The sequence below is a fragment of the Peromyscus leucopus genome, chromosome 13 (genome assembly GCF_004664715.2).
Source record: "Peromyscus leucopus breed LL Stock chromosome 13, UCI_PerLeu_2.1, whole genome shotgun sequence".
Classification (NCBI taxonomy): Eukaryota; Metazoa; Chordata; class Mammalia; order Rodentia; family Cricetidae; genus Peromyscus; species Peromyscus leucopus.
In genome coordinates this window covers 56,267,444-56,293,306 of record NC_051074.1, presented here as the reverse complement: position 1 = coordinate 56,293,306, position 25,863 = coordinate 56,267,444, and the positions used below count along the sequence as shown (strand labels likewise).

At 43.1% G+C, this 25,863-nt stretch overlaps 1 protein-coding gene across 1 annotated transcript in view; it reads left to right on the top strand.

Annotated features, from left to right (window-relative positions):
- Plcl1 (phospholipase C like 1 (inactive)) overlaps positions 1-25,863 on the top strand; it is a 322,475-nt gene that overhangs the window by 254,819 nt on the left and 41,793 nt on the right. Inside the window, exons 2-5 of the mRNA XM_028886177.2 lie at positions 4,016-6,490; positions 10,263-10,466; positions 22,543-22,618; positions 24,623-24,732. Coding sequence (XP_028742010.1) covers positions 4,016-6,490; positions 10,263-10,466; positions 22,543-22,618; positions 24,623-24,732 — 2,865 coding nt within the window. The remainder of the gene's footprint in view (positions 1-4,015; positions 6,491-10,262; positions 10,467-22,542; positions 22,619-24,622; positions 24,733-25,863) is intronic.

The window sequence follows — 25,863 nt, the reverse complement described above, 5'->3', positions numbered from 1 at the left end:
TTCTACCGAGAAAACTACTTGTTGTTTTACCTCTTGATTTTTCAAAAAAGTTCATTGTATTTATCTATTTGTGTGTGTGTGTGTGTGTGTGTGTGTGTGTGTGTGTATCATGTACTATGGCTCATGTGTGGATGTCAGAGGACAACTTGCAGGTGTTGGGTCCCTTCTTTTACCGTGCAGGACCCAGGGATCAAACTCAGGTCATCAGGCTTGATGACACTCCCATTGCCTCTGTGTCAGAATAGCTTTGCCCTGAAGTTATCCCACTGAAATAATATCTTCATGAACAAGATTTAAGGCCACGCTTCAGCAGATAGACTCTTTTTCTGGGGCTTCTCGGTGTATTGTGAGGAAGTTATTTTCCTGTGTGTTGCCGCATACTAATTTTGCTAGATGGAAAACAAGAGAGTAAATGTCAGTGGGAATTTACAGAAGCAGTTTTATTAATTTCGCTTGTGTGAACTCCCTCCTGCCCTGTTCCCAATCTTCGTTTAATGAAATATGTTTAAAGAGATGTAAATCTTTTACTGTTGTATTAGCAGGATTCTCATTTGGTCATGATTGGTTTTCTTTTCCTTACCATAGATAAAAAACAATGTAGGAAACAAAGAAAAACAATGAAAATGGTATCTCATTACTTCCCCCTAGCATTTCAAAATTATTTCTAGATCAAAAATTAGTGCTAATGACATGAGATTGCATGGAAGCTTTCTTTATGATATGAATGGTTATGAATAGTGTTAGGCAAACAAATACATTATTTTATCTAAAGAGTGGACTATTTATCTCATACTCCAAGAACTTAAAGCTCTTCTGATGCTGATGGTTAAATCCTTTCTAAGTTATTGGCTTTATTTACAAAGACCGTAGATAGAAAACATGAAGCAGTGCTTAGAGCCATTCAGGGACCATATAAACCCAATTTGGCCTATTTGTTTTTATCGTCTAGCTTGTTTAAATGTGATTGCTTCACAGAAAATGATCATCTGGAAACTTCAATGAGAATTCCAGGACATCAAAGGGATTGTGCTCACCATCTGATTCTTATGTGCTCCGGGACTGTGAGGGCAGCTTTTGACTTGAGTCTTTCGTCTTTACTCAGAGTGAGGAAAGTTGGTTTGGGGAAGAATCAAAATTTACTTGCTCTATCCGAATCCCTTAGATCCATGTTCTGGGTGATGGAGTCCTTTTCCTCATCCAATTGGGTGGAAGCTGGGAAGAGCACACTTGGACCAAGCTTGGCTCTTCTTGGGACCTGGCCAAATGCTGGTAGGACTGGACTTCCCAAGACACATATAACTGTGTAATAGCTGTCTGGAGATTTTTCAACAGCGACGTCCCATAACCAACACTTTCATGCTTATCAGGCTATTCACCTTAACCTTTTCCCTTCTCTAGAATCAATCTGCAATTGGATTATTGCGGTGGATACAAGTATGGGGTGTAGGGCACTGTCCAGGAGGCCCGGAGAGTCAAGTGGTTCCAAAGGAAACTTGAGTCTCCCTGTCCAGCAAGACATCAGATGATGTCCCTACTCCTTCTCCCAGCCTGCCCAGGCAAGACCATTGCAGTGACAGTCTGAGGACTGCTGGCCAGGGCCAGCCATTTTCTTTTTCTATGGCAGCACTAGAGAAATAATCAGCATCCTGGATCTTTTCCAGCATATTTTAATATAGATAATCTTGGCTCTAGCCATCAGTAGACATACTAATTAATGGTTCACACATGCAGGGCCAGTTTCTAGCTCACTTGGGGACGCATAATAACTGGATTTTATCTTTTGTGCCATGACAACATGGGAATCACATCTTTTTCAGAGTCCGAGTTTTAAGGCACTTTGGGATATGTTTTATAATCACATATGATTTTCAAGTCCAGGCAAGAACCTAGCATTATGGAGCAGGTGGGTTCTTTTATAGACTTGATAGGAAGCATTCCTCTCTTGAACTCTTGTCTTTCTAGTGGCGTAGGCTTGATTTAAGGAGCTATCTTTACAAGGGAGAGAGGCTTATATAAGAAAGCATTCTGACAATGCCAGTTTGTGCTCATGGATAAGCAGGTGTCTTAAGTCAGGAACAGAGTGTCAGGCCACAGAATGGATTACTGCAATTGTACACACAGTGTTGAAGAACCAAATGTACATTGAGAGGAACTCTGATTCCCCATTTTCGGTTTCCTGGGAACTGTTGCAGGTTCTGTGACTCTGTTGACAACAATTATATCTGGAACATGATCTCATATAAAGTATTTTTAATGTGAAGCTCTCCTGAGTCTAAAATGCTAGTCAAATGGTTAGCTTGAAAGCTGAGTAACAGTCTAATTTACCCCACAATTCAGTTTCCTCTTAATTTTACTTGGTAGATTAATCTCATTTAACAGTACCATTAGGCTCCTGCTTTGATGGGGTGGAAAAAATACACACAAACATCTGATATTTCTGAGCACATGGGCTGCAGATTTAAATGTGTTTTAGTGGAGTATTTGTGTTGAAACAGCTGAAGATTTATCATTGTTTTTTAAACGTAAGAATGGAGGAAATTGACCACTATGGGATAATTAAAAATAGTAACTCCCTGGGAAAGCAGGAGCCAAGTTTTCAAATGCCACAGAACTATGGGGGCAGTATTCTGTAGCCCAAATTGGGTAATTTATATCTGTGTCACTTGGAGATCTGATATGAAGTTGAGTCCATGAATCATCCCACTTGCATATCATAACTAAAGCAAAATTTATTTTCCTTTTGCCTGCAGAGTTTTAGCCAATTAAATAATAAATCACCCTGCCTTTACAGAATATAGGGTAGACAGGCTTATGTGGGCTGGATGGATTAGATGATGCTATTGCCCCCGAGAGCAAATTCTACACTAATTTAAAAGGTGCTGGCAATGAGACATCCCAGATTGCATTGGTTATGCCTTTCAGTCCTGAAAGCAGTGACATCACGGATCAAGATATTTTCAACTTACTGTTGAAGATTTCTCTTAAACACAGAGGAGTCAAGCATGAGTTAACTTCTTGCTGATTCCCAGTATTCCAGTGGATGCCTGTGGAGGGTCCCTACAGGCACAGCAGATGAAGAAACATAATCTCTGGAAGATAATCTTTATAAGGACTTACCATTTATGAACCAAACAGGCATGGGATTTTCTCTTCTGAGTATCATGATAACACTGAATAATGATATAAACATTATGCATTCAGACCTTATTTGAGGAGTGGAAACTAAAACTCATAGAGGTTAAGTGACTTGTCCCAGATAATATATATATAGTGTAATATATATAGTGAGTTGAATAAAGAAAACTCAAGGACATTTTTGTTGTTGTTATTGTTGCCTTGAGGACAATGTCTTATGAAGCATCCATACTCCTATTTTGCTGGTGTGCTTATGAGATCCAGTACTCTAAGCACATTAAACATGCATTTTAGAAATATGTTCCTGGGAGAATAGTTTGAATTAGTAATGTAGTTGGGAACTTTATTAAACTTCATTAAAATGAAGAATTATCCAGTTTTAAGTGGAAGAGGTCAGATGCTCAGTGCAAATGAGTTTGGCAGCAACAGGTACAGTAGACAGTCCAAGACTAAGATGAAATCCATCATCTTGCAATTATGAGTATTCAGAGGACAGGATCTGCAGTTTGGGAGGGATGATAAGTGAAAAGGGAAGAGCCTTAGGACACATGTCACCTGCTGACCACAGCGTGGTGGATGCTGCCTGGTGTGCTGTTAGTAGACGTTCTTATGAAACTGTACCTAGAATGGCTTCAGATGAGCTGAAGCTGGGTTTTTGTTCTTAATATTTATCTTAATTTGGAGGGCACACATGGATTTGTAAGCTACGTTTCCTTTGGAGCCCAATGACATGCATTCTCTCAGTAATCTATCTTCTGAAACAGTGCAAAGGTCACTTTCAGGCAAGCTTCTGTGCAGATAACCAGACAGTCTGTACAGAGTTTGAGAAGTCTCTATAGAGTGTCACTGAATTGATCATTCTTTTCTGATTGTTTTCTAGGATCCTTCAAACCAAAAATGTGGAGGAAGAAAGAAAACAGTGTCTTTCAGCAGCATGCCTTCGGAGAAGAAGATTAGCAGTGCCCATGACTGCATCAGCTTCATGCAGGCTGGCTGTGAGCTGAAGAAAGTACGGCCAAACTCCCGCATCTACAACCGATTTTTCACCCTAGACACAGACCTCCAGGCGCTCCGCTGGGAACCTTCCAAGAAAGACCTTGAAAAAGCTAAGCTGGACATTTCTGCCATCAAGGAGATCAGGCTGGGGAAGAACACGGAGACATTCAGAAACAATGGCCTTGCTGACCAGATCTGTGAAGACTGCGCCTTCTCCATACTCCATGGGGAAAATTATGAGCCCCTGGACCTAGTTGCCAATTCGGCAGATGTAGCAAACATCTGGGTGTCAGGGCTACGGTACCTGGTCTCGCGCAGTAAACAACCACTTGATTTTATGGAGGGTAACCAGAACACACCACGGTTCATGTGGCTGAAAACGGTGTTTGAGGCCGCGGATGTTGATGGGAATGGGATAATGTTAGAAGACACTTCTGTGGAGTTAATAAAACAACTCAACCCTACTCTGAAGGAATCTAAGATCAGGTTAAAGTTTAAAGAAATCCAGAAGAGCAAAGAAAAGCTAACCACTCGGGTGACAGAAGAGGAATTTTGTGAAGCTTTTTGTGAACTCTGCACCCGGCCGGAAGTGTATTTCTTACTTGTGCAGATATCAAAGAACAAAGAATATCTCGATGCCAACGACCTCATGCTCTTTTTAGAAGCTGAGCAAGGGGTCACCCACATCACTGAGGATATGTGCTTAGACATCATTAGGAGATATGAACTTTCTGAAGAGGGCCGTCAGAAAGGGTTTCTTGCGATTGATGGCTTTACCCAGTATTTATTATCTCCAGAGTGTGACATTTTTGATCCAGAACAAAAGAAGGTTGCCCAAGATATGACCCAACCCTTATCTCACTACTATATCAATGCATCTCATAATACCTACCTGATAGAAGATCAGTTCAGGGGACCGGCTGATATCAACGGGTATGTGAGGGCTTTGAAAATGGGCTGTCGGAGCATTGAGCTTGATGTGAGTGATGGTTCAGATAACGAGCCCATCCTTTGTAACAGAAACAACATGGCCATGCACCTTTCCTTCCGCAGCGTGCTAGAGGTGATAAATAAGTTTGCCTTCGTTGCTTCAGAGTACCCGCTCATTCTCTGCTTGGGGAATCACTGTTCTCTGCCACAGCAGAAAGTCATGGTCCAGCAGATGAGAAAGGTGTTCGGCAATAAACTCTATACAGAAGCTCCTTTGTCGTCGGAATCCTACCTCCCGTCACCCGAAAAACTAAAAAATATGATCATTGTGAAAGGAAAGAAATTGCCCCCGGAGTCAGATCTGTTGGAAGGGGAAGTCACCGATGAGGATGAAGAGGCTGAAATGTCTCGGAGGATGTCGGGGGATTACAATGGCGAGCGGAAGCATATTTGGCTCTGCCGGGAGCTCTCCGATCTGGTATCCATCTGTAAGTCTGTCCAGTACAGGGATTTCGAACTGTCTATGAAAACCCAAAACTACTGGGAAATTTGTTCATTTAGCGAGACAGAGGCCAGCCGAATCGCAAATGAATACCCCGAGGATTTTGTGAATTACAACAAGAAGTTCTTATCAAGGATCTACCCTAGTGCCATGCGGATAGATTCCAGTAATTTGAACCCACAGGACTTCTGGAATTGTGGCTGTCAGATCGTGGCAATGAACTTTCAGACTCCGGGTCCAATGATGGACCTCCACACCGGCTGGTTTCTTCAAAACGGAGGGTGTGGCTATGTCCTGAGGCCATCTATCATGCGAGACGAAGTTTCGTACTTCAGCGCCAATACAAAGGGCATTGTACCTGGGGTGTCTCCCCTGGTCCTTCACATCAAGATCATCAGTGGCCAGAACTTCCCAAAGCCCAAGGGAGCTTGTGCCAAAGGGGATGTCATAGACCCCTATGTTTGTGTAGAGATTCACGGGATTCCGGCTGATTGCTCTGAGCAAAGAACTAAGACTGTACAACAGAACAGCGATAATCCCATTTTTGATGAGACTTTCGAGTTTCAAGTCAACCTTCCTGAGCTGACCATGGTCCGTTTTGTTGTCTTGGATGATGACTACATTGGGGATGAGTTCATAGGACAATACACGATACCGTTCGAATGCCTGCAGCCCGGATATCGGCATGTCCCCCTGCGCTCCTTTGTGGGGGACATCATGGAGCACGTGACCCTGTTTGTCCACATAGCAATAACCAATCGAAGTGGAGGAGGGAAACCACAGAAGCGCAGCCTTTCTGTGCGGATGGGGAAGAAAGTTCGGGAATATACCATGCTCAGGAATATCGGTCTTAAAACCATAGATGATATCTTCAAAATAGCAGTTCATCCCTTACGAGAAGCCATAGACATGAGAGAGAACATGCAGGTAGGAAGCCGTTCCCTGCTGCCTCTGCTCTCCCCACCCAGTGAAGCTGGTGGGGTTTACTAAGGGTTGGCTTGCAAGTGTTCAGAAATACTGAGCCGATCTATGCGCCACTGAATCATGCTGCCGGTCGCCGTGAATTATGAATGCAAGGGCCACTCAGTGGTGCAAAATGCTGGGTATCTTCTCAATATGTTTAGCATTAATAATTGATTGACAAGAACGTGTACATGAACAGTGTGGGAAAAAATGAAATGTAAAATGTATGAGTAGGGGCCTGGGGACACGACTCAGCAGGTGGGAGCCCTTACTATGCAAGCACTAGGACCTGGGTTCAAACCCCCAGGGTCCCTGTAAAAAATTGTGTGTGGCTGAATGTGCCTGTAACCCTCTGCTGAGTGTGGTGCACGGACAGGAAGGTGTCTGGCCACCAGTCTAGCTCCAGGCAGTGAGAAACCCTGTCTCAAAGGAGTGAGGTGCAAAGTGATAGGTCAGGAGATCTCGCATCCTTCTTCTCTGGTGCCTGTGTGGTACATCCATACCCATCCGATGCACACATGGGCATGCGTGTACACAGACACACATATACATACACAAATACATACATATAAATACACATACATACAACACACACATATATGCATACACAATTACACACACATACACGCACATAGACACACACACACACACACACACACACACACACACACACCCTCATCCTCATGGGGGTCCCACATAAAATACATAACCAGACATCTGCATGTGACTTGAAAGCATATATGTAAAATACTTGCTGGTATGAATACAGAAGAGAGCTAGAAGTCATATGTTATAAAAGTGATGCCCGTTATATTTTTGGTTATTTAAATGTATACTAACAAGTTATTACCCACAAGAGAAAACACAGCTAAACCAATAAAACTCAACACTTAAAATTTTAAAAAATGTATTTAGCCTTCTTCTAGGAAGGTAACTTAATTGAAGGAATGTGGACCCTGATATATATCTGTCCCTGTGTGGTCCTGAAGAGATGACTGGCATCTCTTATCATCAGTTTTTCCTGCATAAGGCAGGACCATGAGACTTATACCACAGGGCCATTGTGAGAACTGAGTGGGAGCACATAGTGACTGCCCAGTGTTGACATGGAGAAACCCAGTGTACCCTTTCTGCCTTATGACATGTAATCGGAGATGGTTGTGGACTTCTTTTTCACATTACTTAATATAGGAAATTGAGGATAGCATTTTAAAGACATGAACAGACAGGCATTCACTAAGATCTTACGTTGCAAAGTGAAAATCGTTCGGTTTATTTTATTCCTCTAGCTACCATTTTTATAGTAATATTAACTCATCCAGGAGCTTTGCAATGAGGAAAGCAGACTCATTAAAAGACGCTGTTTCTCAAATCTTGCAGTTAATAAGCAACAGAGTTAGACTTTAAATCTGAGAGTGCCTGAGGCCAAAACCCATTATTCACGTGAAGCAGAACCACCAAACTGTGACTTAGGGAAATCTTAATATCAACCCACAGAGAAGTTCTTCAAATAGCCAAATGGAGGGAAATAGTGCAATGTGAAACTCACACATGAGTACCCGTAGTCAGATTACGTATGTATTTGAGTCAAGGTGGGTCGCTTAATCACTTTGTTAAAAATAGGCTCCAAAGGTGCTGTTATCTCTCTGCAGTCTTCTCTTACATAAAGCTGACATTATCGTAAAGCCCTTCTATACCTCACTGTATTAGAGTCGGCCCTGTATGTTACTGTGTAATTCTTAAAAACCAGCGTCTATCTCACAGTTTTAGAGAACATCTCGAGGAGGGTATTTGGCTGGGGTGCAGACTCAGCCAGAAGAGCACTTGCTGAACAGGCACAAGGCCTGGAGTTTGGATCCCTAGAACCCACCTAGAAGGTGGGTGCATGTTGCGACCCTTCTGTAATCCCAGTACAGGCAAGAGGTCAAGACAGGGTCACTGGAGCAGGATGGTGAGCTAGGTTCCCTCAACCCAGGATTTCTAGATCCAGTAGGAGACCCTGCCTCAATATATAAAGGGTGATCTGAGAAGACACCCAAGTCCCTGCATCCATGCCCCCCCCACATGTACACCTGCATACAACATATGTGCTTACACACAGAAACACACATGCACAAACACATGTATGCCCACCACATGCACATACACAGAAAGAAGAGCAGTTTATAAGGCTTTTGCAGGCAGTGTTAATAATTCATGGCTCCCTAACAAAGTCATTTGGGTAAAGCATTATTTAAAGGATAGTCTGTAAAAAAAATAAAAATACCGTGGTAATTAATAAATTCATGAGACATTCAGTAGGTTAGGTGATGATCATTATTAATAAATGTAAAACAGCCATGATTTCTATTCCAAGTTATTACTTTAGCATCAGTTTGAGTACATTAATAATAGCCCCAGAGTAACCAAAGCGTGTCACCGTCTCATTAAAGAAAAGAAATTAAAAAGTACTTCCCACGGTGCAGTTTAACCAAGAGTGAGCCCAGACTTGAATCATCGACTTCTCCCTTTGTCTTCTGTCATTCCTGTCTGTCTGTCATAGGACCTTAACTCTTAGCCTGTTTGTCTTGTGAATCTCTCTCTCTCTCTCTCTCTCTCTCTCTCTCTCTCTCTCTCTCTCTCTCTCTCTCTGTATGTGTGTGTGTGTGTGTGTGTGTGTGTGTGTGTGTGTGTGTGCCCCTGTGTATGTCTGTCCCTGTGTGCCCCCAACAAAGAGCTCTTGCTGTGTGTTAATTGAATAGCACAGAAAAGCATCACATGGGTGGATACTTAACAGAAACCTTTAATAGAGCTTTACAAGGGATTAAGTCACTGGCTCCATCTGACCCCAGCCGACCCAGATAGCAAACAAGCAGTGTCCATAGGTTGTCTTCAACATGTGTGGCGGATATTCATTTTGTACGGTTGTTTTCGACCTATTTGCTATTTCCAGCATGTATTACCATACCGTGCATGCGTTACCCTTGGGGGCATGAGAGAGAAGACAATCTCAGATTAAACTATGAATTATCTTAGGTGTAAAAGTTGATTATATGGGAAATCCACAGCAAGAAAGGATGGTTGCGACACTGCTTTCTTAGAAGCAGGGTACACAGAAGGGCATCAGTCCTACTTGGTCTCAAGGTGTATTACTAACTGGCTCTCAGGCCCAGCCAAAATTCCAGTCTCTTTGAATGTAAATATAAAATGTTCATAATATTATAGCGCCACAGTTTTGTTAAAGATTGTAAGCCAATGAATAAGATGCCCATACAATTCATTTTCTGTTGTGCAAGGGGCATTTCTGATGGGATGACCAGGCAGCCTTGCTGGTTGATCAGATGGAGGCTGGCGAGCAATGATAGCCCACAGCCTCGAGATGCTAATAGAGATGGCATTTAATACCATGGCATGACGTTTTCCTGAATTTGAATGAAGCATTCACATTCAGGCACTGCTACTGTGTGTGTGGATTCAGTTGCTATGTTTGAAAAGCACTGAGCAGCCTCAAGCCGTAATCTCCTTTGTTTTTTTGATGGGTGTCTGTGGCCATTGGTAAACACCGAGACCCATGGTTCAGGCTGTGAGTCAGCTATCTGTGTGACCTCTGCATGTCTAGCAGCTTGGGTTGGCTGTGAGCCAGGCTGCCCTTCGCTGCACATGTGTCTAAGGGTATAATTCGGTGAATTTGCTTGAGTGTAAACTGGGGTGGGGTGCCATGCGGTCAGACATGTGACTCTGTGTTTTCTCCCCCTAGAACGCCATAGTGTCTGTTAAGGAGCTGTGTGGACTCCCTCCAATTGCCAGTCTGAAACAGTGCCTGTTAACCCTGTCCTCTCGTCTCATCACCAGCGACAGTGCTCCTTCCGTGTCTCTTGTGATGAAGGACAGCTTTCCTTACCTTGAGCCTCTGGGTGCAATGCCAGATGTGCAGAAGAAGATGCTGGCTGCGTACGATCTGGTAGGCTATTGCAATTGCAGTTTCCCACCTCTTACCTGTGTGCATGGAAAGCCCTACAAGCAGAGGCTCTTGGGTAGAATTCTGATGACTAGAACAGTTACTGCCTGTAAAACGTTGATGGAGGTGGCAGCCAGAGAGCTCACCACTCAGTGTCCATCAAGCCCCTGTGAGACCTCTGAGGACGTGGCAGATAGAACAGCCTTTGCTTTGACAAAGAGTGATTTCTCCAGTCCTCAGAAGCATGCCTCCTTTTCTTCTGGATGATGGCTCCTGACAGGGAGAGACTCAGCTCTCAGTGATGGATGAGACAAAAGACATGCCTGTAAGCATTTCTAAGCTAATGATGCTATCTGATTTTATTCTGACTATATAATAGAATTTATGTAGTGATTAGATTTGGGGATAACTTTATTTTTGTGTTTCACAGTATAAACAAAATTAAAAAGCAAATGACAAAGTGTATAACATACCTAATTAGGTATAAATAAATAAACATATTTAACTAGAAGAGTGTTTGCAAACCAGTAAGAGTAGAAAGATGTGGAGACTTCTTATATCAATCAAGAATAAGTTCTCCCACACATGATAAATGAAATTTTTAGAGAATAAAGAAAAATAAAAAATAAAATAATGTATCTTTTAAGTAGCAACCCAATTATAGCTTTAAAATGCAAACTTTCATTCAGAAATTTAGACAGCAATTATCTGGGGGAGTTCTTTTGCCAAGTTCTTAGGCACCCAGGCTCCTTCTAATTGTCTGTTCTATTATTACTAGAGTATGGGAGTATGGTCCTTACCGTCAAGGTCCAAAATGGCTGCCTACACTGTACTTGTAATATCTGCAGTCCACCCACCAGGGATGGTGGAAAGGACACATCCTCCTTCTTTTAGGATATTATTTTCTGGAATTATAGACAAGAAAATATTACTTTTTCTTCCTGTTCATTAGCCTGGAGTTGATATATAGCCACAGTTAATTGCAAAAAGCAATGTAAAATGTCATTTCAAGGGGACTAAAAGTTGTCTCTTCTATTATTAAGAAGTAGGAGAGACTGGACACCAGGGGACAGCACAGACTCCGCTGCAGAAGTTGATTGGCAACCCTTTCCCCCTAAAAGACTATCAATGAAATATAGAGTACATTTACCTTTAAAATAAGTTTCTAATTAGTTAAGTTAATATATTAAATTAAGCATGGTCTCATAGTCTCAGCTACTCCAGGAGATTGAAGCAAGGCAGTTGTTTGAGCCCCAAAGACCAAGACTGGTCCAGTCTTGATAAAATAATGAGACCCTATGTCTTGAAAGCCACGTAATGAGATATTCCCCTTCCATCAAATGTTGGGCTATGCCCTGCCCCTTTAATAATGGTGCTTCTAATCAGAAATGAGAGAAAACAAGGGGTCAGGGAGACGGCTCAGAGGGCAAAGTGTTTACTGTGCAATGGTGAGGTCCTGAGTTTGAATCCCCGGTGCCCACATAAAATACCACATGTGATCACAGTGCTGAGGAGACAAGTGGATCCCTGGAGCATTCTGGTCTGCCCGTTAGCCCAAACAGTAAGCTCCAGGTTCTGTAAAAGATATGCCCACACTTCAAAATATGGTAGAGAACAACATTAATCTGCAGTCCTTGCTTATGTATCCAAGGATGTGCATATTCACACTCATGTGAACACACACACACACACACACACACACACACACACACACACACACAAAGGGGAATTTAAGAAGATCAATACTTTTATTTCTCTGCCTATAGTGCAAAAAATGCTATATACATTGTTGGAGAAAAGTTGGATAAAACAACTTAAAATCCTTGTTCATTTGATCCATGCACTTCTTTTTTTTTTTTTTTTAGACTTATTGTTAGGATTTATCTATGCATAAAGATTGGATTTTCACAGTGTCGATATGGAGGGATTAGCGAAGTTCCAGACAGGAACCCAGGAACTGAAGAGATGGCTCAGCAGTCCTTCAGAGCTGTGGCTGCCTTTGCCCAGGAGCCAGGTTCCATTCCCAGCTCATCCATGGAAACTCATCTGTTTGTAACTCAGGCTCCAGGGGATCCCACTTTCTCTTCTGGCCTCCATGGGCACCTGTACACATGTGGCATAAATTCATACAGACACATAGATAAAAATAAAATCATTTTTTATAAGATAGGAACCCACCAAATGGACTCCTTTGAAGCTGTCAAAAACAGTTGTTTAGTGGAATAGTAATGGTGTGGAGGATAATTAGATATGTTTTGTGAAGCAGTCTGGTTGTAATCATGTGTGTGCAGTGAGATTTAAATTGCATTTGTATGTATATGCATGTGCAAATAAAGTATGTACAGTGAGATTCAAGTTGCATTTGTATGTATATGCACATGCAATACAACTTAAATTGCATTTGTATGCATGTGTACATACAAATCACATGTAATGCTAGGAAGACATTAACAGTGATTACTTTGGTTTGTCATGAGTGAATTTTATTTTTTTATTTCTTCTTTTCTATATGCTTCCCGTGCTTACCAAATTCTTTTTAACAAACATGATGAATTGATAATAGAATAAAATAACTGTCAGTGAGGAAAATGCTAATGTTTTACCGTTAAAAGTAACTAGGAGAAAAGCATCTGGTGTAAACATTTTCTAAATGAAATGGAAACAACCCCACTGAATGCAGTCTGCACACAAACGCTTGGATGGGGCCTGCCTGGGGAGGCTCACCTACTGCCTGTGTCACAGTTTTCTGTGAAATCAATTTTTTTCATCATAAAAGTGGGGATTGAAAGCTGTTCAGTGAATAGGTATAATTGCTATCTAAGAGGTGAAATTAGGGTACCAGTTGCCATAGAGACAGACAGTAGACATCACTTATTCCCTTGAAGCTAAGAAAGAAAAATAATCCATTGTGAGGGCAGCCAGCCCTGGAAGCTGGGTCTGCATCGAGCAGAATGGCTCCTGGGCTGTGGTTGGACAGTGTCTGCTCCACATCCCAAGTGTCTGATGGCGTTTGGTCCTTTCTGTTTTACCCAATAAATCAAAATCTTAGTATCAGCCTATCTCTCGTCTGTTTTTAAAACACAGCTTATAATAATAGGCAGAGCTGGGTTTTCGCAAAATCTAAAATAGTTTACCATTAAAAGCAGAAATACTTAAATGGAGTCCAGTTATAATTCCCTGTGGAAATGACTTCTCATTTTGGTAGGAAATTGAGTGAAAATAACCTGCTCCAAATTGTGCAACCAGTACACTACAAGTGATTGAGAACACTATCAATGCCTTTATTTCTTTTGATGCTGCAAAGGGTGAGGACGGATATACCTATGATGCCATTGACCCTGAAAAAGGAAACTTTTTTTTTTTCATTTTGCAGAACTGTGCTGTCCTGTTGGGCATCTTTTCTGCTGTTCATTACTGTTTGTGTTTATTTTGAAGAAGTTTCCTGAGATAATGTGCAGACCCAGAGTAATCATGTAAAAACATGGACTGGATCATGTCACAACACTTCATCGAATTCTGTTGTGGCTTCAGATTGAAATAAGTTGCAAAGTACTTACTGACAACATCATAGGGAGCTCTGTGATCTAATACCTCTGCAGCCTTACCACCCTCCTCACTCTCCCCCAGACCAAACTGGTTCTGGCCTCCAGGCCATTATGAATCACACTGCATTTGTCCCTGGAATGTTCTTTTATGGCCTGGAAGGTTGCATCTTATCCCTTAATTGTTAGCCAGTCATTTCCTGAGAGACCCTTCTCCAAGCCCCCTCCCCCCAGTCAGTCTATCTCATCCTAGGTGTTTCCCACCACTGTAGTAGGCTTTCTGGGACCACCAGCCCCCAAACTATGACATGGAGACTTATTGTCAATTATAAATGCTCAGTCTTAGCTTATGTTTGTTCCACTAGCTCTTATAACTTATGTTAACCTGTTTCTCTTCATTGGTGTTTTGCCTCGGGGCTTTTTACTTTTTATTCAGTCTGTATGCCCTACTTTCCTGTTTCCTCTGTGTCTGGCTGACTGGCAGCTACCTGGCTGACTGGCCCATGGTGTCTCCCTCTCTTTCTCCCCACCCCCTCACCTAGATTCCTCCTCCTACTTATGTTCTCTGCCCACCAGCCCCGCATATCCATCTACTGCCTAGCTATTGGCCATTCAGCTTTTTATTGGGCCAATCAGGTGCCTTAGGCAGGCAAGGTGAAACAAATGCAACACATCTTTACATAGTAAAAAAATGCAGCATAAACAAATGTAACACATCTTTACCTAGTTAAACAAATGCAGCATAAACAAATGCAACACATCTTTACATAGTTAAATATTCTGCAGCATAAGCAAATGCAACACATCTTTACATAGTTAAACAAATGCAGCATAAACAAATGCAACACATCTTTACATAGTTAAAGTAATATTCTGCAGCATTAGCAAATGTAACACATCTTTACATGGTTCAAGTAATACTCCACAACACACCACACTACTCAGAAATGTTGAATAGTAATCTACTCAAGCTTTTAAAAATAATTTCCTTTATCTTCTCTTAATCCCTCAATTTGAATGTGTGCTCCATGATGATGGAGACCTTGTTTGCTCCATACTGTTCTCTTTAAAACGGTGTTAGCATGCAATATGTTACAATCAATTTTAGTTGATTAAACAAGAGCTGCAGGCATCTGTCGCTAATGCAAACAATGTAGTTTTAGCCGGTGATGGAGCATCCCACTTCTGTTTCATCTCTTCGACGCCAGCCTGGGTGACTTACTCCCTTTGCTGCAGACTCAGGCAGAAGGACCATTTTGCCAGCCTCGTTTACTATTCCCATGCCTTCCTTCAGTCACTCTGACTTCCTTCCCACCACCTTCTCACTCTCCACCCTTTAATTTCTATTCCACACCACTTGTAGAAACTTCCTAGTCTTCCTTCTCCAGCGGTGCAAGTCCAGCTTCTGGTCTTTACCTTTTGCAAAGCCGATTTTATTCAGAAAGCATTCATTATTGACTTTACGCACTGCATCAGGACTTTCTCTTTGGACCTATGTGTGTCCTTGTCCTTAGCCTTTCTGTGAGTCAAGGAACAAACACATTTTGGATGCCTGTCCTATGTAAGGTGCTGTGTGAAGTGCTAGGATTTTTCCTAACAGAGTGGGTGGTTCTAATGGGAGGGTAAAACTTACAATGTAGAGGGGAAAGAATAGTGACACTCAGCTGAGAGTCATCAGCTATTACTTTATGTTCTGAGATGGGCTCTCAAGACCGATGAGACTTCATGGGGACCCACAGCGCACCTTCCACACTCCTCATCCATCCCACCCTGGCTTCTCTGGCCCTTGGCACAATTGCATTTGCAAATAATTTGGAAAGGAAAATGCTTTGTGTGCTTTTCTCTTTGGATGGCTGAGTTTTTACTTTTCTACTGTTTCAGCAGCCTAATTTTTCATGCATAGTCAAGAAGTATTTGCTTAATAGGTTCTAACATTTTATGTGTTATAAATTAACATGGGAGCTTTTGGGGATAGTTTGTGTTCTGAATGCACCATTCAGAGGTGGATTAGCTATAGAGGATTGCAACTGAAAAATGCAAACCAGAGCATTCTTCAAAGGTGACTTCTGGGCTGAATTATTTAACATTAGCATAAAAGTTAAAGCTTTACTCTGGTCAAAGCAACAGACTTTCTGATGATGAGGATGTCAGACAACCCAGGGCATGAGTGGAGGATTAATCGTTGACTAAGTCAGTTGGGTTGTGATTTGGAAAGCAGCTGGGTGTGCTGGCACAAGAAGGAATGTGGCAACAAGGAATGAGCTGCCATCTAATCATATCTGGCAACTGAACTAGTGGAGAGTATTACAGTTGAGTGAAGAATAATGTGCTGGATTAGCTATACTCTCCAATGTTAGTGTTATCGCCAAATGGTAGCCTCAAGATGGAAAATGGTTGTCTGCAGTTTCCTAAAGTAGTTTCTGTCTCTCTTTCTCTCTCTCATGTGAGTATCTGTATACATGAGTGCATGTGCTTGCAGAGGTCAGAAGAGGGTGTTGGGTCTTCTGGAGCTGGAGTTACAGGAGGCTGAGAGCGGTCTGACTTGGGTGCTGGAATCCACATTTGAAGGGAGCATCGCGTCCTCTAAATTGCTGAGCCAGCTCTCCAGCTCTCCTCTCCCCACAATATAGTTTTGCTTATTGAAAGCAATTTAAGTTGAAACCAATCAGTCAATCAAAGTTATTCTTCTCCCATCATCGTCTCGTTGTAAAGTTGGTGTAAGTCTTCTATTATTTTGAAATTCAAAAAGTCTATTGGTTCACACAGCGATAGATCTTAGAAAAAATAGATATGCACTTGTGTGTGCTCAGCTAGAGCAAGCTATTTTAGAATAATAAGCTCAGTGCATAGAAACCTCCTCACTCTTGGTAATGCCTTCTGACACATTGGGGGGGGTGTTGTATAATGGAATAATTGCTGTCACCTTGAGGGGTGACACTTTCTACCTGGTACCAGGTTCTTCACAACTTTGGATATCAAGGATGCATCAACCAGCAAGTGCTTCACGGTGTTTGCTTAGTCAAACACACATGCATCCTCATTTGACCCTGTGCTCTTTACTCCTCAAATTCTTGTAACACTTTAGTTAGCAGCAGTGAGGTAGTTAAACTGGCCTGAAAATGGTAGAGAGCTTTCAGGTGATGATGAATTTTCATTGTCCATCAGTCTGACTGGAGCAAGGAACACCCAGGGCAGGAATGAGGTACAACTTTGGATATATCTGTAAGGATTTTTTTCAAAGAAGATTAATTAAAGGTGAAAATCCTCTTGTGGGTGGCACTGTGTTCTTAAGTTGGGGTCCCAAACTGAATAAAAGAGGAAAAGGAATAATGCTGGGTAGTGCCAGCATCTGCCTGTTCGGCTTTCTGGTCTCCCAGGAGGGGCACCAGCATCCTCACAATCCTGCCACTGTGCTTCCATTCCATAATAGGCTGCCCTCCTCAATGCGAGACAAAACAAACTCCCCTTCTTTAGTTACCTTTTGCCAGGTATTGGCTCGCATCAAACCAGCGCAGTTCATAAAAACTCCTCGCCTGGCCTGGCCGTTTTTTATGAATGAGATAAATTGTAATAAGAGCTGGGTCAAAACTAATATTTCAAGCAATTTCTCAAGACTAGTTGGCAGCTGCTTTAGAAATAGAGCCACCGAGACAATACGATGTCCCTTTATGAGGAAGGCAGGCACGGCAGGAGAATGGTCACCACCACAAATGAGGGGACACTGTCCTTCGGTCTGCTCTGCTGAGGTTCTGCTGTGGTGCGCCATCATAAATCAGGCTGGGAGTGTGACTCGAGGCCAGTCCCAGTCCCAGGAGCACATCATTGCCAACACAGGAGGTGGCAGCTGTTCTGAATATTATATTTGTTTATACTTCATGGAGAGTTGGCCATCTTCACAGGGTTGAAAGCTTAAAGTAAAACGATGCCCGTCTGCAAATGATGCTTGTTATGTCCCATTTAAACCTGTCCTCGTCTAGTTGGCAAAAACATATGTAGCAGCAATCCCAATTACAGATGTGCAGCGACTGATAGAACTCAAGCCCGACTTTCCACAATTCAAACAGATGAGCCACTGTACAACTCGAGACCCAAGACCTAGTTTTTGCCTACAAGGAAGGCAACAGGTATCTGGGTCTTAAGGGCGAAAGAACAGCAATACGTTTACATAGCTTCTTAGTCTCAAGAAATAACCTGTCCAAAGTTCTAGTTCCTTCCTAAAATGGTAGGGGTGTGAGTAAAGCACTTTTAACTAGGTTGCATAGGAAGACTGTCTATAATGACTGGTGTGTGTCATGGTCTCATGATTCTGATACTTGCTGCTAAGTGATGACCCCCAACTTGTTCTTGAAGTAGAAACTCAACCATTAACACCGATTGCAGGGTAACTTGTAAGCTTGGGTATGCTGCTCACGATGACTGTGTTCTAATCTCAATGACCTCTCGAACCCTGGGCTTTTAGGGAAGTCAGCTCTCGGCTCGGGTTTATTTTATGTTTTATTTTTATCTACAAAGTAGTATTGTCCATGGTAAACTATGCTTAAAATGACTCTACATAGAAAGTTATGTGTGACTATGAATTTAAATGGAATTACAGAGAAAGCTGGTCTCTACGGAGGGTTTTTTTTTTGAGTCATAATAGGAAGGAAACTTACCATTCATCGGTTCAGCTTCTCTGTCGGATCTAGGAGACGCAGTCTCGCAGCAGGCTTCCTGGTCGTCTAGCTCTTACAATATTTCTGCCCCCCTCTTCTGTGATATTTCCTGAGCATTACATACAGAAACTGTGTTGTGGATTGGTCAACTGGGAACGGGCACCTGACAACCAGTTCTCCCCAGCTTTAATGAGCAGTAGCTTCCCATCATGGTCCTCTGCTACAAGAAGAAACTTCTTTGTTGAGGGCTGAGATCTGCACTTCTCGGGATGTGCAGGCTGGGCGGGGCTGGAGGTTGTAGACCCAGCAGGTGGGTAAGGTCAGCAGAGAGAAGGGGCTTGGCTACAGTGGGGGTGGGGTGGAGGGTGGGGGTGAGCAGCCAGCAGTTAGCAACGGTGGGAAGCTGTGGTGACACCCAGGCCTGAGGAAGTAAGGGGCGGCTATTTCTAGCCACTTAGCGCTTCTCTATATCTACCCCTGTCTGGAGCTGTTGCCTCGCAGAGAGGAAGTTCCCGAACCGTAGACCAGCAGAAAGGGACCATGCAGAGGCTCTGCTGCCTCCCACTCTTGATCCTTGTTGATGGCTCCCTTGGGTGATCTCAAGAAAAGTCGGAAGGTGGGAGCGCATGCATGATGCTGCCCACAGTAAACAGCGTCCGTCCCTAACCTGAGCCTGAGCCTGAGGGTGATTGGGAAGGGCAAGCAGAGTACTCAGCACAAATAGTACTTAGCGTTCACTGTAAATATTGGGAGACCATTCTCATCATAAGCTGTACAGGCATACTAATATGCTAGCACACACATAATAAAAGATATCAGAGGGAGAAACCAGGGTAGCATTTCCCTGTGTTCTGTGCGTGTGCCTGGCAGATCTGATCACGCCATCATTATTCTGCAGCTCATGTTGTGTCTGGGGAAGTAATCACGGAGAGTGTAGAGTGAGGTTGCTATTTACCCGAGCTTGTGAGGTTGTTTTCATTTTCTCCGTTGGAGTCCATGCAGCCTAGAACAATATAGTATAAACGGGACCCCACTTTCCTGCTCTACAGCCGTTTGCAAGTTGTGATACTCTGGAAGAAATATTCGAGTGTCAGCTGCCTTTCAGCTTCTTTCCAGCAGGAAGTTAACTTATTTCCCCACGATACCCTGGATACCGTATTAGGAACACAAGCCTTTAATTTAGCGAGGTAGCCCAATCAATCTTTTTCATTTTTCGAGATAAAATAAATGTAAAAAAAGTCTTGTTTCACCTCACACATCAAATATCTATGTTTGCACCCCCACTTCATGCCATAGGGACTATGAACCTCCTACCTTGAAAACCACAGTTGTGGACCATCGGCACTGACGAGAAAGGCAACGTTAGCTATGAAGTGACAGTAGTGACAGAATGTTTGGAAAAGCTACAGACTTGGAATAAGGTATCTTTATCCCAAGAGGAGCGATTAACAGAGAGGAGAAAAGAGAACGGAGGTCAGGCTGTTTCCTAGATGTGTGGAGATGGAAAGGCATTAAGAAGCAGAGCCAGGGAACTCAAGAAGGAGGATAATAAGGTGTGTTAATGCTGAGCTGGGGAGAATCAAGACTGAGAATTGGCCAGGGAAAAACGGATGATGGCCAAGGCTAGCATTTGTCAGTCATGGTGAGTCCTACCCAGGGTCAAAGCAACGAGTGTCAGCGGGCTTTCTTAGGAATTGGGAACAATGGTTGCAACATTTCATTAGTGGTTTTGTCAGATAAGTTTATGTCAAGAGAGGATGGGACTAGAGAGAGGTAGAATATATAAAGGGAGATAAGATCCTCATTAGAAAGGTCTCCATGAGCTGTAATAAGAAATGATATTGACAGTCTGGATAGAAGAATTAGAGTTGGCGAAGAGGACTCTTCATCTCAGCTTGTTACGGAGGCAGTGGCATTATGGAATGCAGGAAATGTCCTCTCTTCTTAAACACCAAGGGGATCATTAGTAAAATGCTTCAAAGCAAACCAGCCACAAATCAATGGGTAGGGCTTCTTACTAGAGAATGGTGCCATGCTTTCTTGTCTGAGTGTGAGACCCACACAGATGAAAGTTATCTCAGCTATGATACTAGCAAAGGAACTTAGCGGTCTGTGGTTGATATATTGTGCACCCTGATAAACTTATCTGGAGAGGGGGTCAGAGAACAGAACAGCCACTATATTAAACATAGGTTTAGGCGGTGGTAGCACACGACTTTAGTTGTAGCATTCAGGAGGCAGAGATCCGTCTGGATCTCTGTGAGTTCAAAGCCACATTGGAAACAGCCAGGCATGGGGACACACACCTTTCATCCCAGGAAGTGATGGCAGGAAGCAGAAGGGTATATAAGGTGTGAGGAGCAGGAACTAGAGCTTTTTGAGTTTTTAGCAGCAGTTCAGCTGAGATCCATTTGGATGAGGATCAAGACTTTCAGACTGAGGAAACAGAATCAGCTGAGGAACTGGCAAGGTGAGGATGTGGCTTGTTCTGTTTCTCTGATCTTTCAGCATTCACCCCAATACCTGGCTCCGGGCTTGTTTTTATTAATAAGAACATTTAAGATTCATGCTACATCAGTCATCTTTTTTAAAGGTTTTTTTTCCCCCACAAAGAACAGATTGAATCTGGTTGTAAGGGATCATGCGTATGGCCTTGTTTGTGCCTGTGGGCTAGAACAGGTTTGCTCTTGTGTGTGAGCCTGTGCACTCTTGTGTGGGCATAATGAGGACAGGCAGAATCAAAGAGGTGGCAGTCAGAAATGGAAACAGGCTGTGCGTGCCAGGAATGGGGATTCTGAGTTTAGCTCCATCATTAATTAATTCCATTTCACTGGTTAGGAGTTTTAACCTTATAGTTTCTGTACCTACAAAATAAAGGGGTTGGTTTTGATAGCTAAGATTCCTTGCACCTTAAAAATCCATATTTTGAAAGTATGTAAATATATTAGTTGGACTACTATAGCATATCCCTGAGATGGATTTACGAAGAAAGTTGGTCTGTTGGGGCTCACAATTTCAGAGGTCCTGGTGCATGGTGAGGCAGGCACGGAGATTCCTGGTCTCTAGTGGAGTGCTGCATGGCAACAGTCAGGGCCCGTGGCAGCGTCAATCGTTGACCTCATGGCTGGAAGTGAAACAGAGCAAGGGTTCCATCCGACAGTCCCATTGAGGTCATACTCCAGTGTCCTGAAGACATCCCAGGAGGCTTCCCCCGCCCGCCCGCTGTGAGCACCTTCCTGGGGATCCAGCCTTTAATCCACGGGCCTTGGGGGACAGTTCAGATCCAGACAGCAGCAGTGACATGCTTTGGCTGTGTTAGTTAAATGTGGGTTTTGTCCAACCTCCGTGAATGTTTCTCTTGCCCGAATATTCTCTCATCTTCTTTCTTGCTGTTTAGCCCTGGCTGGCCCAGAACTCACTGTGTAGTCCTGATTGGCCTTTGCTAGGTAAACAGGTGGCTTTGAACTTGCAGTCACTCTCTTGACTCTGATTTCCACATGCCGTGGTTAGAGTCATGAACCGTTCCACTGGGCACCACCCCTTGGAAACCGAAGGTGTTAATGTAAATCAGCAGTTTGATTCAGTCTAAACCTTTGCACGTTTGACAGTGTTGATTACTAATTTGTAATTTGTATTCATTTATTCGACGATTATTGTTTTGTACCCACTGCATGTCTGGTCTGTACACAGCTGGGACAATGGTAAGGAAGGTGACCCTCGCCTCATTGTCTGGTTGAGAGCCGGGACAGAGACTTTCCCATGGCTCTCCAACTCTCACGCTGGTCCTGCGTTCCTGGGTGTATTTTGGGAGCCTCTCTACACATCGTCTTCCCAGTGAGCCGGTGTAAGGGTTTCTAACAGCTGCTGTTTGATGTTTTGTGACAGATGATTCAAGAAAGCCGGGTCCTCATAGAAACGGCTGACACAGTCCAGGAAAAGATTGTACAGTGTCAGAAAGCAGGTAATTTTTTTTTTTTTTTTACTTTCTTCAGAAACCACAATGACAAGGCCTAGCAGTTTCAAAAAGTGTCCGTTCTTCCACTTAGAGTGAAGACAGTTCATTTGTAGTTTAAGTTACACTTGTCTTTGTCCGGTAAAGGAGAGCTGAGGCGATGGCAGGTTACATTTGTGTTTGGGAGGGTGGTGGTCGAAGATGTCAAGAGATGAGGGTTTATGAATAAACTCTTGCGGTTGGGATTCTCTTAGAGCCTTTCGCTGCTAGTGAGGAAGCTGTGGTTTCATGCGGCTCTTTAAAGCCTACTTCACAGTTATGATTTGAACCTTACTTAGTCCTATTTACTTCCGGGTTTTTGCCCGTCTTCCTCGTTCTCATCCTCAATGTGTTCTTTCGTTAAGGATGGGAGGGGTCACAGATCTGTATCCACCTGCGTTTGTTTATCCCACCACGGAGCTTTCACGTCTCAGGTCCAGGTGCCCCTCTGTCCACATGTACAGTTGATGATGATGAGGAGAGACAGAGGATGGTGCTGACAGTTGCTTTCTCAGTCTGCTTGGGTTTGAAGTGTATGCACCATCTTACCTGGTCGTCATGACAATGAGGCATGATATCCCAATTACAGATGGGACATGTAAGAAGCTGGTGAATGATCCAAGGTCTCAGTATCAACACACAATAGAGTTGACTTATGAACACAGACTAGCAAATTGGTGCTAGACTGACCAGTGAGCAACCTTAGACGTTTTAACTGACAGAAAACAGAAAAAATCAAAATACCCAGTGCACACAGGCGCTCAGCCATTGCTTTGCAAGCTCTATATGCATTGGCCCATCTGATCTTTGCCACAGTCCCATTCAGTGACACACCCACCATTTCCTCAAACACCTAGTGAGAGGGCGAGCTAGAATGTAAGCCTCGGCTCTGTGCTTCTGCTGGTTCTAATCAGCTATGTCTGTTAGATGAGCACCTGGCAAGTCAATGTGGTTTTAGGCTACAGTAATAAAAGTAAGGCCACTAGAACAAGGAGAATGACAGCAAATACTTACCAGTCTGAGTTGCTTCAAGCCCAGTTAGGACACTGTCCATTCTGAGATGCGGCTGTCTACACTGTTCAAATCCAGAAAGTTGGCCCTGCCCGGATGCCATCGGCAGAGATGAGTCACCAGTAAGAAGACACATGTTAGAATGCGCACCACAGAGCAGAGGATCCACGGGCAGTTGGTCCAATATCTTTCTTTAGATGCGTGAAGGGCTAGACTGTGGAAGAGATCAGACTCCTTGGTCTGAGGCCAGCTAGCACTGAGGACTATAGATTCTGGGAAAGGAAATCTTGGCTCAGTCTTCGTCCCAGCCCTCCAAAGAGGGAACCGATTGTCCATAAAGGAATGTGAATCCTCATCCTGAAATTGTAAGGGAAAGGCTGCAAGAACGGAGGATGGTGATGTTGCTTATGGCATGCAAGCTTCATTGAATGGTGGAGCAAAGAGCACATGGAAGGCCACTCCCAAATATGAAACATGTGGCTGTTCCTAGATTGTTGTCTTTTAAAGTCTTTTATCTGAGATCAAATCTGCGAATTACTGTTTTACCTGTATGGGCTCCATGCCCTGCTTTTAAGCCACAAGGCTGATTCATTAACAAAAGCAAGAGATGTACACACTCACCTGAGGTTACCTCTGTACTCCATACCCTTCCACACAAAACCTGGAAAAGGACACGTAAGGTCAGTAACATCTGCTGGGAAGTTCGCTTCTTCTTATTTTCTCTTGTGTTTAATCTATGCATCCAGGCTGCTTAAAATGAAATTTTGCCCCTGTATCACTTACTACTCTTAGATGCCTTCTACATGGGGTGAGTGAAATAGAAAGAATTCAGTTTAGGGGTTTAGAAATTACGAGAGGGATCAAGAATGTGAGTTTATAGTTTGCTGACAATGTTTTCATGGTAAAGATGCATGCTCTCCTGGAATGTACTGTAACGCTTTTTAATGTGTGTTCTTTTCAAAGGGATGGAGTTCCACGAAGAACTTCACAACCTGGGGGCCAAGGAAGGCTTGAAAGGGAGGAAGCTCAACAAGGCAATTGAGAGCTTTGCTTGGAACATTACCGTGCTGAAGGTACATGAGCTCCCTCGCTGCCCCTTTGCCTTCCGTCCTGTCCTCTCCTCTCCAGCGGAGAGGGATGCAGCATCAGCTAAAGCCAGTGATTGGAAGTTTAAGCCACAAGGGGCCTAATTGTCAGGCTCAGCTATAAGTGAGGGGGAGGCAAAGCCTGGGGAGAATTTGCTTTTATTTTTCTTAATTGAGCAACGAGGTTTATGAGGGAGGCTGAGGGCAGCACATGAGTGAGGCCTGATTTTATTGCTGTGTGTGTGTGTGTGTGTGTGTGTGTGTGTGTGTGTGTGTGTGTTATGAGAACACTTCTACAAGTCAATATGGCTGTTCTCATTTATGTAAAGCCATGCCTGATGCCACTGGAAGAGTTCCAACCTAAGACACTTGGAACATTCCTATACTACAGAATATCTGGGCCACTCCGGATTTTTATTGTAAGAATATTCACTATAAATACATCTTTCTTGAAAATGTTTTGGAAGTCAGTTTCTTGAGATTGTAATTTGCCTTCTGCTGCAAATTAGTTTTGGACTTTGAAGTAAGGATGCCGTGTTTTATATTTTCTTACATGAAAGGAGAAACAACTTAGGTGATTAGAAAAACTTACTCTGGAATTGTGTTGGGAAAAGACATCCGTTAACAAAAGTTAATAATTGCTCACACTTAGAGAATGTCTATTGTGGCCAGTGCCATTTAATGGCAGTTAGATGGAATAATACTTTAGTTCAACACCCCATCACTATCATTTTACAGGCGAGGAGATAGAGGCATCGGGCGGGATCTTATATATTATCTAAGGTCCCTCAGTAGTTAATGGTCCAGCTGAAGTTTGGCCCCAGGGCCCCGTCTTTAACCTGTCCGACAGAGCTGCTGCACATCTCTGTGAAAGTGTGAAGTGAGCTGGATGACATATTCCATGTGTCTCTTAAAAATTCAGTCCATATGTGCTTATTAGCTCCTACTGTCTGAGATGTGTGGTAGGCGTTGACAGAACACAGATAATACAAGTTATAGACTTGGGCTTCATTAAGTTAGCAGCTTGTGGCTGTGGTAGAGATGGGCATCGTTTGTCCAAGGGGTGGGCTGGGGCTGCAGCATTGGAAGAAGAGGATACTAGAACTTCAGCATAAGATT